General features: G+C 41.7%; 1 protein-coding gene across 1 annotated transcript in view; it reads right to left on the bottom strand.

The window, feature by feature from the left end:
* The window catches only part of negr1 (neuronal growth regulator 1), a gene marked incomplete at both ends in the record, with an annotated part of 138,872 nt that overhangs the window by 32,549 nt on the left and 89,327 nt on the right, over positions 1-16,996 (bottom strand). Inside the window, 2 exons of the mRNA XM_080506526.1 lie at positions 8,518-8,666; positions 11,050-11,170. Coding sequence (XP_080362652.1) covers positions 8,518-8,666; positions 11,050-11,170 — 270 coding nt within the window. The remainder of the gene's footprint in view (positions 1-8,517; positions 8,667-11,049; positions 11,171-16,996) is intronic.

The following is a 16,996-nucleotide window of genomic DNA, read 5'->3' on the forward strand; positions in this document are numbered from 1 at the left end:
GAGAAACAATCTTTAAGAAATATAAGGCAGGCAAAGTTGAACTTATGAAAGCAAAGACGACAGGAATAGCATTGAAATGCAAATTGGTGGCAAACGCAGGTTCCTAGACTGGCATTTTAAAGTGTCCTATCTCAGCACTTTATGAGATACTTGCTGAGTAAATGATAATGATTAGCAGATCGCAAGATAACACCATTTTTTTTGTACTTTTCTCCAGTGAAGCATTCCTTAGATTAAAGTAAAGTAAAACAATAAAGGAACATGGAGCGTTGTCTGAGCCATCGCAGGAGACCAATTTATCTTCACTACTCCATTTGAGTGCATTATCAAGCCATTGTTCATGCAGCGACACATTCCTTGTGTGAACTGCTGAGCTATTTTTAAACATATTTCTCACTACCCTTCTATGATGATGGATCTGTCACTGCTAAAGGCTGCGTTCACTCACGAGCCAGCTAATTATTTATCTGTCCTATGTAATTTTTAACGCAAGCCATGGTATGTATCATCCTGTGGGCACATACTGGGATCAGTCATCCAGGGATGAATGCCACTCGGTGCATCTTGCCTCCTTAAGGAGGAGGCGAGGTGGGTAGAGTGTGGGTGGGTATAAAGTCCATCGCCCGCTGGGCTCCAAGATGAACGTTCAGCTTCGGCACCAAACATTTCCTCGCCACATTGCAACAGGAAAATGTTAATGGTTTCCCTGATTGCTTAAATATGGAAATGCAGACATTCAAATGATAGGTAAATGGTACAACACTGCATTGGTGCGTTTGGGAAAAATAAAGAATGCTGCAACCTCACAAGGTCATATTTATTTGGCATATTTTGGTACGCGAGTATTTGCAAATTAAAACACCTCAAAAAATATTTCAGAATACATTCACCTAAACAGTTTTGTCAGCGAAAATGTATCAGCAACTCAACATTGCCAGAATGCATTGCCAGAAGTCACTTTCGTTTCATAGTGAAAAATAAATCTAAATAAAACACGGAGTCAACTCCAACAAGAAATGGATAAAACTTGCTAACACAGGATTGTATATGATGCTACCACCACATTTAAATTTAAAATTATTCCTACTCTTCTGTTTTTGTAGCTGTTATCACACATCCCCTACATTTCAGGTTTCACCTTTCGCTTCTATTTTCCTACATCTCTTCTCTATGACTTGGGTACAATCACACAGTGAGGAAACAAACAACATCATCAACAACAACGGCAGATGAGGAGACATGTCAAAATGACACCTACACATGCAGTGATTGATAAGCGGGACAAATGAACACAGCGTTCATTAACCAACTCGCCAGTAGTGTCTTTCCTGCCTGAGGGAGGATACGCAGTGATGGAAAGAGTGAGAGTAACTCTTTCTTTTCTCCATCACTCTCTTCCGATTACTGCTCAGGGGCGGAGGAGGGAGAGGAAAGAGGGGAAATGAAGGCAGAGGTATAGGCAAAGAAAATCTCCTCGGGGGCTAAGCTGAGGTGGGCTGGGGGATAAGAGCTTGACCAATTAAGCTGGAACTCCTCAGAAAATTGGAGTGAATGGCCTCAGTCTTTTTACTGAAGTTCGCTTCTATCTAACACAAGAAATAGGCAGTTTTAATAGGGTTTGCCAGTGTGGTGGGCCTTATAAGGCAGCTCAATCGTAATTTGTGCATATATGCATGTTAAAATGTATGTTCAAAATATATCTCACTTATCAAGCATGCACATAAACATTGAATCTCAGTTAAATCCGCAATTAGTATCAGTAATGAGAAAATGTGAGGTGGTAGAGGGACCGAAAACAGCTAATGGTGCTGAGGGAGCTCTCAATAAATCCGAGCAGTGATGAGGATAATGCTGTGGTAGCTAATCCTTCCAAATAAACATAATTGTAAAAAGCAAGTGGGCCAAGCTCACAACATGTATGTGATGGAGATGGTCTTTCTAACAAGAACATGCAAATACCATTATTGTTAATCAAGAATAAATGTTGAAACTGTTGTATATGGTGCAATATAAATACAATTGAATTGAATTGAATTGTCGTGCACAGAGAAGTTTTAACTGTGAACATTCCTTAATGGGTGGACAGCCTGCCCACAGCGCTGAGCTAAAAAGCTCCAACCCAGCTCCACAAACCACCAAGCAAGTGGGTTCTATAAAATTTACAGTAGTATTTATTTATTTATTTTGACTGTACTTTGCAAGAGAATGGTTCATGAAAACTGACGTTATGCTGTGAGTATAGTCATTTTCTGTACTAACTGTTTGATCTCACACACACACACACACACACACACACACACACACACACACACACACACACACACACACACACACACACACACACACACACACACACACACACACACACACACACACACACACACACCATAGTATAAGCAATAGGGCAGGCATTTGCCCAGTCACACTACAACTCGGAGTTGAGCTTGTACATGTATTTTGCTTGTAATGACACCAATGTCAATCAATAACAATATAGCCTGTAAACAACATTTTTGGGGCATAACAGCAAACAGTGCACCCACCATCAATGGGCATGCATAGGTCATAAATGCCTGTGATGAAGGTTTATCATACAATTCACTGAAAAAAAACCTGAAACAATACAGTGCAGCAGTGAAACAGAACCATAAAATACACAATGACAAGCCCCCATAGTTACCTATCGTCACATGAAACACACAGCATGCTCGTGGATGAAGCATGCCACATGTACAAAGTGTGCATAGCCCGCCACCCAACAGAGGAAACTTCTACAAGCTTCTATTCTTGGCATCTGGACCAGTGAGCGAGTGACAACAAAAGCTGATTAACAATTTACAAGTAAATTGAGTGGTTCAAAATGAGAATCATAAAGTATGTCAGGTCACCTTGGTCTGATAAATTGCAAAATGTATTAATAAGCACTTGTCCAGTTTTGTTGAATTAAATTAAAAAAAATATATTGGCAAGACAAACAGTTCATGACAGCTTTAGTTTGATTCAGTCATAAAGCTAGAGACTCTCTTGAGCAAGTGCATCCAGGCTGTCCCAAATGCTGCCAGTTCTGCTCGAGCCTGACAGCTTTGATTTAGGAAAACTGATAATACAAAAAACAATTAAACTTCAATTTTTCCGAAAAGCTGACACCTCATTAACTGTGACTAGTACACTGTTGTAGGTGCGATGAGATTTGATTTGATCCAGAGTGATGTCGAAAAACAAAGAAACAACAGAGAGAAGGGGTTTATCTTATGAATTAATCCAGCTGAGCGACAATGAATCACAGCACAAACTACACCTATGTGAGCTCTGATGCAGCAGTAATTAATAAAGTACAAGATACAATACATCCATCTGGAAATGCAGAGATACAAAGAGGAGTGCGTATTCCAATGCTTTATTCACCTCTAACTATCTGGTTCAATTCTTCACACCTTTGCAACTCTGTTAACAGTGCATTTTCACTTTATTTTTGGTTCATTCATAGGATATTGTGTTATTCAGAGAATGTGAACAGATCCATATACTCAGTCACACACACGTACAAAGAGCACTCCAACAAGCAGTATCAAAGAGGGAGTATGCTTTCTTTCCGCTTCAAAGATAACCGTTTGTGTTTTAACACAGCTTTTAACACACAGCTTAAAGTGGTACTTAACTCAAAGGGATCACAATGCTCCACTAATGGTTTACCAGCACACAACCCCAAAAGATGTGATGCGACTGGAGGCAAACAATGAGGACATGGCCATCCAGCTCATTTCAAAAATGCTGCAATTTGTCAGAACCTACCATGTCAACACTGGCACAGAGCCAGACTACAAAATACTGCTTTTTATTCCTATTTGACTTGAAACAGAAACCAAACTAACTGTATACCAGTGGATACTCTAGCTGGATGTGTGTACTTTCACTGGGACTTGGCTTTCCAGAGTCACACTCCATGTCATCAGTGATAATGGCAAGCCTTTTCCTGGACTGATTTGAAGTGACTCTGTTGGGTTAAGACAAAAAGAATTTCTACTGCTCAAGGATAAGGACCTTTCAATTTCAGAACCTTGACAACAGAGTAATGAAGCTAAGCCCCGGATGCTTCGTATTTCACATTGTACTGTATCTTCTTTTCCCCCGTGGTTGTGTTTCAAGAGCCCGTTTTGAAATGGGCTAACTCTTACCTTACTTTATCAGTTTATGCACCACTTGTAAATCTCTTATTGCAGACACATGGAAACAACCACATAGACTATTGTATATCCACATTAATACTTCATCACAAACCACCCACATTGTGTAGCTACTTAAAATTCACCTCAAGATATGATGCTCTATCAAATATGCATGCCCCTTTCCCCCTTCACATCTTGCTCATCAATGGCTATTGACTGGTTTTAAAATAGCAATCCAAAGTCACCCGTGGTGAAATGCAACCTCTGGGTTTTGTTATTTGCGGCAGTATAGGACTGAGGTGTGCCACAGTGACTGCTTGCCATAGCTCATTAAGAGTGACAGAAAAATTGGCAAAAATTAATCGGGAGCATGAGAGAGCGAGAGTGAGAGAAAAAGAGTAATGACATAATGTGGTGTGTGTGTGTGTGTGTGTGTGTGTGTGTGTGTGTGTGTGTGTGTGTGTGTGTGTGTGTGTGTGTGTGAGAGAGAGAGAGGGGGGGGGGGATCGGATCTAGAATCAAATAGAGGAAAAAATGAGCGACAACATAGAACAGAAAAAATATGTGAAATTTGAAGACTGAGATAAGGAAATCAGACAGACAAAGCCACGATAAAAACACAAAGAGATGCAATAGAAGGGAGAGAGAGAGAGAGAGAGGGAGAGAGAGAGAGAGGGGGGGGGGGTAGGGGGGATGGGGAGCTCATGAAGCCGCCACCTCTGTCTATTCTGAGGTTTTCTTTGCTGCTCTGCCTTTGAGGCCTCGCTAGTGTCACATTAGGATCATCCATTTGAGAATCTGAGATGAGGCTTTGATGTTCTTTGTGCATACACAAACAGGAAAGTGGAGCGCTCCTTTGACAATTGCTAACTCTACAGAAATCTCTTTTTGTATTCTGCATCTCTGGCCTGCGAGGGACAATGTTGTCATCAGAGGGTTCAGCACAAACTGGTGAATAATTGAATTCACCTGTTCATATTTCATCACTGAATACATTAAACTCTCTCTCTGAACCGATCCTCAATGAAACAGAGAGCAATGCCGCTTGGCAAGTACAGCAAGTGGACAATAAAAACAAACAAACAAACACAAAAAAATTACAGCGCATGAATATCAAAGATTTCTGAATAAAGCAGAGTAGGGTTTCATACAACTGGATGCATATAGACAGTTCTTTAAGCAACTGCCATATTCTTTCAAAACTGACATTTTCATCGACATCGGTGCAAGAAATAGTGTGTGACAGAATAGAATAGAGTTTTGTGAAATAATTGATAATACAATTCTGACTGAATATGCACCCACTTTCTAGCCACTTTATTAGGTAAATTACACTAAATAATTAAATAAATAATAAAAATAACTAATTAATAAATAAATATGTGTTTCACAAATCCACAAGACATCAAAACATGATGAGTTTTTGTGTCGCCGAGTGTTAAGATACTCCTAGAAAAATGGCAGGGATGCAGTTGTTTCTTAATGTGCTTCAAAGTAGAAGTCCTCTCCAGGTTGTCAGCACCACGCCATCACACATGCTTTTTGATTTGACTTGGTTTACATAAGAGTTTGTCTTGCTGAGGACTGGAGACCATCCAAAGTCATTGAAGTCTTCCATGGCCCTGTATGACTCCTGCTCCAGGTTCAATTGACCTTTGGCTGAGCCTTGCCCCCAAACGCAAACAAACCAATAGCTTTCAACTCGCAGAAAAGCCAACTCAGATATTCTCAGCATAAAACTCTGTAGAGAACCATTAGAGCTGGTGACACCTTTGTTGTTTTCTGGGCTATTGACGCCATTTAAAAGTAAGCTTTTTCAGGATTCTGATTAGCTATAATGGCTTCAGGCTTCTTGCTACACTGCCCCCTACAGGTTCGGCATGCTCATAGCAGCTCTGAACCAGCTGTATATGTTGGTTAGTGTAAATTAAGATTTTTTTTTTTTTTTAAACGTCGAAAGTGTGTCTGTGTGATATATTGTGTTCGTTTTGATTTACTTTAATAAAATAATGATCTCTGGAACATCTGACTCCGTCACTCTCTGGGTGGTGTGCGCAACTGCCACACTGCCTCATTCAGTCTCTCTTGTCTGTGTCTCCCGCCTGTCAGGGCGGCTCCTCCTTTATGGGCGGAGAGGTTAGGCAACACACCTGTTTCCCATCAGGGCCTTAATAACCCCCCCACCCCCCACCACCACCACACTGACCTTGCTGCTTGACAAAATTAATTCATGCTGGCGCCAAAAGTTGTGTTGCGCTCATCACAGTGTGGTTTCAACGGCCATGTAAACATGCAGTCAGCTGTGATGGCTTGTCCAAGGTATAAACAATAGCCAAAGGGGCGGAGCTTAGCCAAAAGTCAACCTAAGGATCATAAGAAATCTTTTTTGTGAGTTCTGTTTTGCATCAGCAAGTACATCTTGTGAATCACAAAGTTCAGATTTTATTTTCCGCTATTTTTTTTTTCTTTTTCTTTTGAAGTGCACAAGACCTGTCTTGAATCTGTGTCACAAATTCTTTTCTGAAAGCCCACCGAGTATTAGCTGTGTCTAATAGTGATGAACTGTCTAATTATTACTAATTATATAAAAATATACTGGACTTTACATAGTTTAGACCAGGGGTGTCCAAACTTGGTCCTGCAGGGCCGGTGTCCTGCATGTTTTAGTTCTCTCTCTGCTTCAGCGTACCTGAATGTAATGATGATGTCACCGAGGTTGTGAAAAAGCCCGATAACGAGCGCCTCATTGCAATCAGGTGTGTTGCAACTGGGAGAGCTAAACCCTACAGGAGGCCGTCCCTCCAGGACCGAGCTTGGGGAGCCCTGGTTAAGACAAAATCGCATTTTTGGATGAATTCATAAACATTTGAAAATCTATAATGTTCGCACACTTTTCTAGTTCCCATATATGATTCTTGGTGAGTCAGGTCAACGAACTTCCCGAAAACCTGCTTTCGAATAACTGCAAAGGACTTTTTTAGGAAACAAAGATATAAGTTACGCTCACATTCTTTCTTACGAAGCAGTTGACGGACCCTGGTTGCTAAGCACTACAGTTAGCCTCCAGACATTTTTGGGGTGAGTTAATCTTTCTTTTAAAGTTAAAGCTTTATTTTATGTTCAATGAAAAACATCAATCAGACAAAGGAAAAACTACCTACAAAGTAATAAACCTATTACTCATCCCTGCTGGTGTATACCTTGAAACCAGATGGGTTCTTATATGGCTAAATACAGGGGACCTGGTAACATTATCAGTCCTCGGTTCATAATGTAAACACTATTCTTTTCTCAGCATTTATTGTTTATGAACTTTCTTTACAACCAATCTGACAAGAGTGAAAGAGCATTCATTAGACCACAAAACCATTCCAAGCCTGCGTACGTCCACAGAGTGACCTTACCTTCATGTATCTCAGTGATAGGTTTAGTTAGTGACCTTTATAGAATGACAGGTCTCATAATTACTAGCTTAGCTCGACTCACAATATAGTCTTTGATTTTAGTGTTTCCTTTACTCTTAATGCTCAAGAGGCGCAGAGACAGTGGTCTTCACTGGCAGAGTGCCAATGCAGGAACTCTTATTGGTATGTCAGTGAATGGTCAATCAGCTATGAGCAGACACGTTCCTTGTTGATTGTTCTGTAGCAATAATAAATTACTTCTATTGTTTACCAAGCAGTTGTCACAACAAACGCTACACCATTGCATAAGGTTCTATCTGTCGCTGAGAGTGAATATTGCAGTGTTGTGACATCTGATAATCCTTCAAACTCAAATATTTCCACCTCAGCTTCCCGAGGGCTGAACGGCGGTCACTGCTGCAGTGACTGTAATCTGTCACATAGAAACCTTTGCTATCACGATTTGTGATGTGTGCAGATATTGTGTTTTATGAGGACCTTAATTTATCCAAGAATACTTTTCAGACTGCAATATATAATTATGAAGTTAATTGCTGACAAGCCAGCAGTTTATACTGTGTTTATTTGCCCTCTCTGAAGCTTGAAAATGACCACTCGAGCTCATTCTCAGGCTTCTTTAAAATCTGAGTCATTGGTTCACTGGCACTAAACTTAGCATGGCTGACCTATGTGGCTGGCTTTGTGATTGTGAAGTTGTCCCCCTACGTGCACGCACGCACAGATGCACACACACAAACAAAACTGATGACTGGAACAGAAGAATACACTTCTACTGATGATGTGTGGGAACCAAGTTGCCGCACCGGGTTTAGCATTGGCTTTGCTTGATAATAATGCTGCAGGAAAATAATAATATTTCAAATGATGAAGCCCTCTGACTTTTCCCAAATCCAGTCAGCCACAAAACAAGTATAATGGTAACTTACGAATGAGAGGCACACTGGCATTAACCGTCCCTAGCATGTTGGAGGCGACACATGTGTAGTTCCCGTAACGATCCTCCGTCATGTTGTTCACTGTGAGGACTGATCTGGAGCTGAGGTTTTTGATATCAATGCCTTGACCCTTGTTTAGCCTGCAAACAGAACACAATCACAACAGATGAAGTTGGAGATTTGTCAACTGCAAACATTGTGGCAGGGTGCAAGGGACATGAGTCAAGAATGCTATAAATGTTTGTCGTCTTTAGTGGATCTTCAGATTGTATGGTACTTCATCACCCTCTTCAACAGATCTATTTATCCCTGAGCCGCGGCTGCCTTGGAGAGATGCTTTGAAGGACTGAGAGGAGAGCGACACAACTAAGAGGTGAACCAGCTGGGTGACACTTGACATCTTGTTCATTGTTTTGTTGCAGGTGCACAGGTATGGTAATTAATCCTTTCCAGTTGTTTCTGGCATCTGTACTGAGAAATTGACAAATGTTTAGTAGTTGACTTCAGTGTTTGTGATGATCTTCAACAGCCTGTAGAGATTAAAATTCTCTGTAAAGGCACCCGTTGTGCATGTTGATTGTTAAGTCAGACAGTGCAGCTCAATGTTGTCTTCATTTCAGCAGCTATTCCCACAGTTAGAGCTCTATATTTGGCATCATAACCCATTAGAACCTCCAGACTGGAGCCATGTTTCTGTCTTGGCCTTGCTGTGGCCCCCTGTGATCTTTAGCGTGGCTCGAGTCGCTCTGAGAAACAGCCGGAGCTGAAACACTATGTGTGACCTTATGTCCAGCAAATATCCACAAATCTGTTGTTTCCTCTCCCATGGTGAATTTCTCAAATGTTAACTGAACATTTGCAGATAATCCTGGCATGTCTCTCCCCTCACTGGTTCAACATCTTACGAGACGATGCTCCCCTCTGTCAGGGTGAAAACACATCCCCATCCTTACATGCACATATAAACACTCACCCACGCCCATTCAAGAATGAAAGTGATGACAAATCACAGAGATTTACTTGTCAAAAATGTCACACGAGTAACAACAGAGACAAGCTTAGGCACCAATGTTATGGCCTCATCAACACAGATACAAATGCAAAATGGCATTCACTTTATATGCACAGTCAATTCGTAATGGAAAAAGCCATTGCCAATGTTGTATAACAGCTACATATGTCCCATTCATGATGAGAAGTAAATGAAGAAATCACCATTTAGCCATGTAAGAAGTCACAGAAATAACAAGTCCTTGAATTAAGTAAAGACTAGAATCATGCCAACTTGCCTCCTTGGCAATTTGAATAAATTGAATCCACCCCATAATTACAATTAGCACAGTGTGAGCTGATGATTGAAATTGTGCTCACCAGGAGTGGGTAAATGATGGGTAATGGGACTAATTTGGTTTTTAAATTCAAGAACTGACACTTGAATCTCAACTGATTGATGTATGTGTCACGAATGATTTGAGCCAGTTGCAGGCAAACATTGTATTAGTATGCAAAGTAAAGACAGGGCACAAATGACTCTTGCTGGAACATTTCTTTCAACATTGCCTTTCCCAGAGGCTGGACAGACAGCAGAACAAGCAGATGCAATTCCCATGGGAAGAGGGAGAAAAAAAAAGCCCCGACAATATGGCATTAATAATGAAACCTTTAGCCTAGCACAACCTTTATTCAATTTAATCATCAAGGTTTGAAGTTCAAGTATAATTCAAACATTTTTAACAGTGAGGATATTATTTTTATTTAAGACCTCCATAATATGGATAATATAATAGTTTGAACTACATATGCCAACATTATACTAGAAACGCGAAAGCATGAAAACAATACATGAAACAGGTTTTATCAATTAAAGTTGATGTTGAGTTTGTTTGCTTCACTTTCACAATGACATACCAAAATATGTAGCAAGCTGTCAAAAGAATGTGTAAATGTAGGGAATTTTGTAAAATATGAAATGCATCTAATCCAATCAGTTCTGTACTAAACTTGCAGTGGTGTGTGAGGATTCTTTAAACATGCGGATGTGGTTAAGCTGTTTCCAACTCTCCCACATATGATCCCTTGCCACTGTACTGGAGTGTTCACAAACAGCTATTCCCTCTGCTATGATATTTTTAGGTGTTATTGGCCGAACAGCCTACAAAATGACTGTTTCTGAAAGCATGGAAGTGAACTTAAATGTGTGTCATTATTTCAAATGAAGATATATTCTTAGTTTACACCAACAATGAATATATTTTTTTATGGATTCATCTTTTAAAGATGTACATTTTATTCATTTCGGAGCCTGAGAGTAATTATTCAAAGTACAACACATACTGTAAATTGTGTTGAGTAAAATAACTCCATATATTAATGTTTATTGTACATGATCAGCAAACAACATTTAAGATTTGTTTTCCCTTTGAAGATACAGCTTCTAAAGTGCTTCCAGTTGACCTTTGAACCACGGTGGAGCTGTGCCATTGTTCTCTAAGAAAATAGCTCAAATAATCAGACTGCACTCACCTTTTTTCACCCTTGTACCACTCAAATGTTGGGGAAGGAACGGCAGCAACCTCACACCTTAGCAGGGCTACGCGTCCCAGACCAACTCCTTGACTCTTCATCTCATGAATGGATGGGGGAACTGGAGGAACACCAGACCACACAATCTTAGAACAAATCACACTGGCAAGTAAGTAGATATCATTGTCACTTCTCTTGAAAGCAATGATACGCTGTACAAGTTTGCATACGAGCCCAGTCATTTGGGTGTTGTCAGTTTTCTTGTTACAAAGCCTGTGGGTGTGGGTGTGTATAACTTGATTCTTTCAGTGTCTTAAAAGCAACTTTCCTTATAATGAACAGCAAACCCAATTAACCATGAATAAGGAAAAAAATCCTTCGAGTTTCATGAAGAGAGTGTTTGTTTCATAAATGGTTGGTCCAGTTGGTAACACATCAAAATGATCACCCGCCCAAAAAAGACGGAACAACAGTAACACACAAAAGCAAATTCAGAGAGATGGTTTCCAAATAGTTTCACGTCACCAGTTTTAACAAAAAGACACTGGCTCTCTGTGTGATGTTTCAAGTATTGACACACCTGCCTGGGCCACCATGTCCACTGTCCTAGCATGACAGCCAGGTCACCCTGGCGCTTTCAGAGGCTTCAGATAATCAATGCCCCCACACAATGACACCAATGGAGGATTACGAGCACACGCTAAGCCTCTGTCAGTCGGCATACTGCATTGATTTTGTCATACTTGTTTTTGGCTTATCATTCGGTGGTGTAGCTCGCTGCTGCAATTTTCTCTTCTTGTTCTCTCGCTTTTCTTCAGGTATAGCACGGCTTCTGTGTAAAGCCTGTTGTCAAATGCGAAACACTACAATGCCATTTTATCACAAGCTTAGCAACCCTTAGCAGTTTCTGTAGGTTGTTTGTTGCTCTTCTGCGAAGGTAGCCCCAGGTTCTGTAACCTTTCTGCAAACCCTTTCAGGGGTGGCTGAAGCTTACACTGGTTATGTTGGAAATAGATCCAGACCTGGAATGGTCAATGGAATTTAAGTGGATCTGTGAAGTTTCTGCAGCAGAAAATTATTGATGAGTTTAAGTGAAAAGTTCTGCTAAGTCATAGCATGCATACACAGAGACATGTAGTCAAGGTCTACTAATACCCCCGCTCCTTCAAGAGGATACCCAACATTCTATACAGTGATGAATGAAGAGGAACAGCCTGAGCATAACTGATGAAGGGGGAAAGAACAGTATAATTGGCACACATACGCACAAGCAGAAAATCAGAATCCACCAGTCACATGAATATGCTCATTAGGATACAGAAAACGGATGGCGGAAGGAAATCCATCATCACAGAGTATGCTATCACTTCAATGTGCCCCTGTAGCAAGATCATACATATAATCACACCTGACTTCACACCTCATCTATCTATGTTGATTCTCACAGGCTCGGTCAGCGACTATTGACACATAGTGCATTCGCACTATAAAACTGCCGGTCCAACATAATAAACTGAAATATGCTGTAAATGTGTTGATTTTTCACATTTGTGTTTTTACTGAAAAATGTCATGATTGTAAACATTTTTGTAATTAATATTTCTTTTTGTAAAATAATATCCTATTATTAATTTTTGTATACTTGAACAGTATTTAAAATTTGAATATTTACTGCTCTTTAAAGTCTTACTTTGTCATATGCTTGTGCAATGTGAAGCTGGTGTGATGATGACAGAATTGCCCCATGTGGGATTAATAAAGTCAGTATGTCATTATTGTACATTATTGTACCCAGAATACACATTCAGATAATTCTATTGAGGAGGAATAGGGTATTTCTCTATTTGATTTGTTTTCCATCGTTTGCAGTTGGGGGAACTTGATGCTAGGTTATGCATTGAGGTTGGAACAGTCCAGACTGAGGTCGTCAATAAGAACCCTCTCTAAACGCAATTGAGAGTAAAGGTTTGCAGGCACTTGGCCAAGCACATTCATTGGACTTAGGCTTCAGCTTTGACCGACAAGTCCTTCTTCAAAGCTCATTGTCAGAAATATAAATAGTCTATTTATAATATAATAGTAATATAAATACCCCCCCCCTCAGCCTCCCCGGGAAAGTCTATTCCAGGGTACTGGAGAGGAGGGTCCGGCCGTTAGTCGAACCTCGGATCCAAGAGGAACAATGCGGTTTTCGTCCTGGTCGTGGAACACTGGACCAGCTCTATACCCTCCACCAGGTGCTTGAGGGTTCGTGGGAGTTCGCCCAACCAGTCCACATGTGTTTTGTGGATCTGGAGAAGGCGTTCGACCGCGTCCCCCGAGATGTCCTGTGGGGGGTGCTCCGGGAGTACGGAGTCCGGGGTCCCTTGTTGAGGGCTGTTCGGTCCTTGTATTCCCGGAGCAGGAGTCTGGTTCGCATTGCCGGCAGTAAGTCGGACCTGTTTCCTGTGCACGTTGGCCTCCGGCAGGGGTGTCCTTTGTCACCGGTTCTGTTCATCATATATATGGACAGAATTTCTAGGCACAGCCGGGGGCCAGAGGGGGTCCGGTTTGGGGACCACAGAATCTCATCTCTGCTATTTGCGGATGATGTGGTTCTGTTGGCCCCATCAAGCCTGGATCTCCAGCGTGCACTGACACGGTTCGCAGCCGAGTGTGAAGCAGCTGGGATGAGGATCAGCACCTCTAAATCCGAGGCCATGGTTCTCGACCGGAAAAAGGTGGCTTGCCCCCTCCAGGTCGGTGGAGTGCCCTTGTCCCAAGTGGAGGAGTTTAAGTATCTTGGGGTCTTGTTCACGAGTGGGGGAAAGATGGAGCGTGAGATCGACAGGCGGATCGGTGCAGCGTCTGCAGTCATGCGGACGTTGTATCGGTCCGTCGTGGTGAAGAAGGAGCTGAGCCAAAAAGCGAAGCTCTCGATTTACCGGTCGATCTTCGTTCCTACCCTCACCTATGGTCATGAACTATGGGTCATGACCGAAAGAACGAGATCTCGGATACAAGCGGCTGAAATGAGCTTCCTCCGTAGGGTGGCTGGGCGTACCCTTAGAGATAGGGTGAGGAGCTCAGTCACCAGGGAGGAGCTCGGAGTAGAGCCGCTGCTCCTCCACATCGAGAGGAGCCAGCTGAGGTGGCTCGGGCATCTATTTCGGATGCCCCCCGGACGCCTCCCGAGGGAGGTGTTTCGGGCATGTCCCTCCGGTAGGAGGCCTCGGGGCAGACCCAGGACACGCTGGAGGGACTATGTCTCTCGGCTGGCCTGGGAACGCCTTGGGGTGCCACCGGAGGAGCTGGAGGAAGTGTCTGGGGCGAGGGAAGTCTGGGCAACTCTGCTCAGACTGCTGCCTCCGCGACCCGGCCCCGGATAAAGCGGTAGCCAATGGATGGATGGATGGATGGATAAATAGTCTCCATTTCATTTTCAAACATGAATGGGCAATCCAATACAAGCTGCAGGACTGACCTCAAGGTCGCTTTTTGCCATTGAATTATATGCTTTTTTATCAGAATCAGTGGTGAGATAGTAATTTTGATTGTTGGCCATCTTTGTGCTTGAGCGTTCAGATCAGTTTAATTGTTTGTCTGCTTGTTACAAGTTGAGCAAATTCTGCACAATAGACAATCTCAGGTTGAGTTTAGTCCGATATTGAGAGGCCCGACCACACCATGAAACCGTTTAACCTAAATGGGATGTTTTTGGTCTGTCATCCACATGAGGTGGTGTTTTAGGAGTGCAAAGATGTTTTTTTTTAGAACACGGGTCCAAGTGTGGGGACAATTTTAAACCCCGGCATGTGTAAAGTCAGCAAAGACGATCATCTGTGGAAAAAAAGATGATGTAATCACCCCCCTCTCCCCCCACCGCGGTCCGCAATGTCATCAAATAACCACAACAATCCCAGACTACAAGCTCAGGTGGAGCTGCATAAGCCACATGACGTTAACAGCAGGATTAGCGTGGCCGTAGACCTATAGAACTAGAGTTATATTAAGGTTTCGGCGCAGGAATCTCCTTCTAAATTTCTACGGGCTTTGTCTTCTTCTGCGTTGTTGGTGTGTTTGGTGAGTCACAGCACCTCTAAAGGCCTGGCATGTGTACTACATGTCCTGAAGCCTCATGTTGAGCCGTAGTGACGTGTGCACAGAATTGTTTTGGAGAAGGCTGCGGAGAAAGAAGATAGTTTTTTTCGTCGTGTGGCTCTACCCTCAGATTGGTCTATCCTGCTTCTGTTATTTAATAGACTAGCAGGAATCAGAACTCACAATACAAGTGAAGGACTGTATTGTTTGAAGCGTTGTATGGATTGATTTATGTGAGAAACTGTGTGCTCTGTTGAGCTTCATGAGGAGGTCACTGAGTTGAGTTTATTCAATACTGTAAACAGTTATTAAGTAACCTTTTGACAATGTCCAGTATTTAGAAACATACAAGCAATGTGTCCGCTTTTAGATGTTGCATTCTACAGAATGTCATTGTTGGCAGTCTATATCACCCCAAGACATGAATTTCTTTCCAGGCTGTGTACCTATAAACAGGGAAAATACTTGAAGCGAAGATGAACAGGCTGTCTTTGGAAGCTGTGTGTATGTGAAGTTGCCTTCATGACAGTGGCAAAGAGATCCACACTGTATTTCAGCACATAAAAGGAGCCTTATTTTGCATTTTCTGAACCTGCATAAGCCATTGAGTCTTTGAACTTCCATTAAGCCATTTATCACCATGCAGTGCAATTCATTTCATTTTTCCAACATCAGGGATGGTGCCCTCTCTTCTCTCTAAGACTGCCTCTGTAGACTCTGAGTGTTGGATGTATGCTATGTGATATGCGCACTGAACATGATTTTATAGGTTACCAAGTGCAATAGCTTCTGTTCACCAATGCTTTGAATCCAAATAGGACTCAAAGTTCAATCCTTTCTCTGCTTTATCTAGAGTAGGTACACCCCGTTACCAGTCCACCGCAGTCCAAAAATAAAGATACTTTACATATATATCTAATCACAATAATGCTATATACTTGTATGTTCATCAATATACAATTCAGCATCACAAGCTACATCTCCAGTGCTGTAACGGGAGGGAGGTGAGATTCATGTTGCTTCTTTTTTACTATCAATCAGTTTCTTTGAAATTCCACATATTTTTTTCCGCCAAATGGTCGGATTTAGAAAGAAGTTCAAATGTATTTATCGAACGCCACTGAGGTAATTTAACAGTATCAAAATTGTTGCACAAAAAATGGCATCCCGCCATGTTGCAGGTGGTCTAAAAGTATGCACATTTTATATGCATATCAATATTATCAAGTCTTTGCCATTTGGATCCTGGCACTTGGTTCTGTTAAGACAGATCACACCCATAAAATCCAGCTAAATTCAATAATTCCAATTTCAACTTACTGGCATGTCTTTTATCATCATATCTTGTGCACCACACCATCAGGATTTGTAGAGTAATGCAAAGTAGTGCACTAAAAACCATGAAGGCCCGATAATCCAGGTAATTTAGTGTCTCGAGAATGCTGTGGTGGGGCTGTAAATCATGCCTGGAGTTGTGGTGACTCCAACAGATGGGGGTGAATGGTTGGGTCCAGGAATAGCACAGGCATGGCAGAAAAATGAGCACTATAAGGCCTTTGAGGGTGACAAATGGCTAGTTGTGGACTGATCAGAAACCAGCTTTCATTACACTTGCAGTATGCAGAGCTTGTTATCGAGACAAAGGCAATGTCTCCAAATGTCTCAGGAGAACATGAAAATAAAGGACAGTTTAGAGACAGATACATTTGGCGTCCATGGAGTATTGGACAGGGTCTGTTCAGAAAATATAGCACTGTAATGCACAGATTCCAATGGGTCGTTGCATTAAAGAATCTTTATGCGACGATTGATGGCTATTTGGTTTGCGTCAAGACTTGAATATGATTTATTTAACTACATACTATTG

The sequence above is a fragment of the Blennius ocellaris genome (assembly GCF_963422515.1).
Source record: "Blennius ocellaris genome assembly, chromosome: 12".
Classification (NCBI taxonomy): domain Eukaryota; kingdom Metazoa; phylum Chordata; class Actinopteri; order Blenniiformes; family Blenniidae; genus Blennius; species Blennius ocellaris.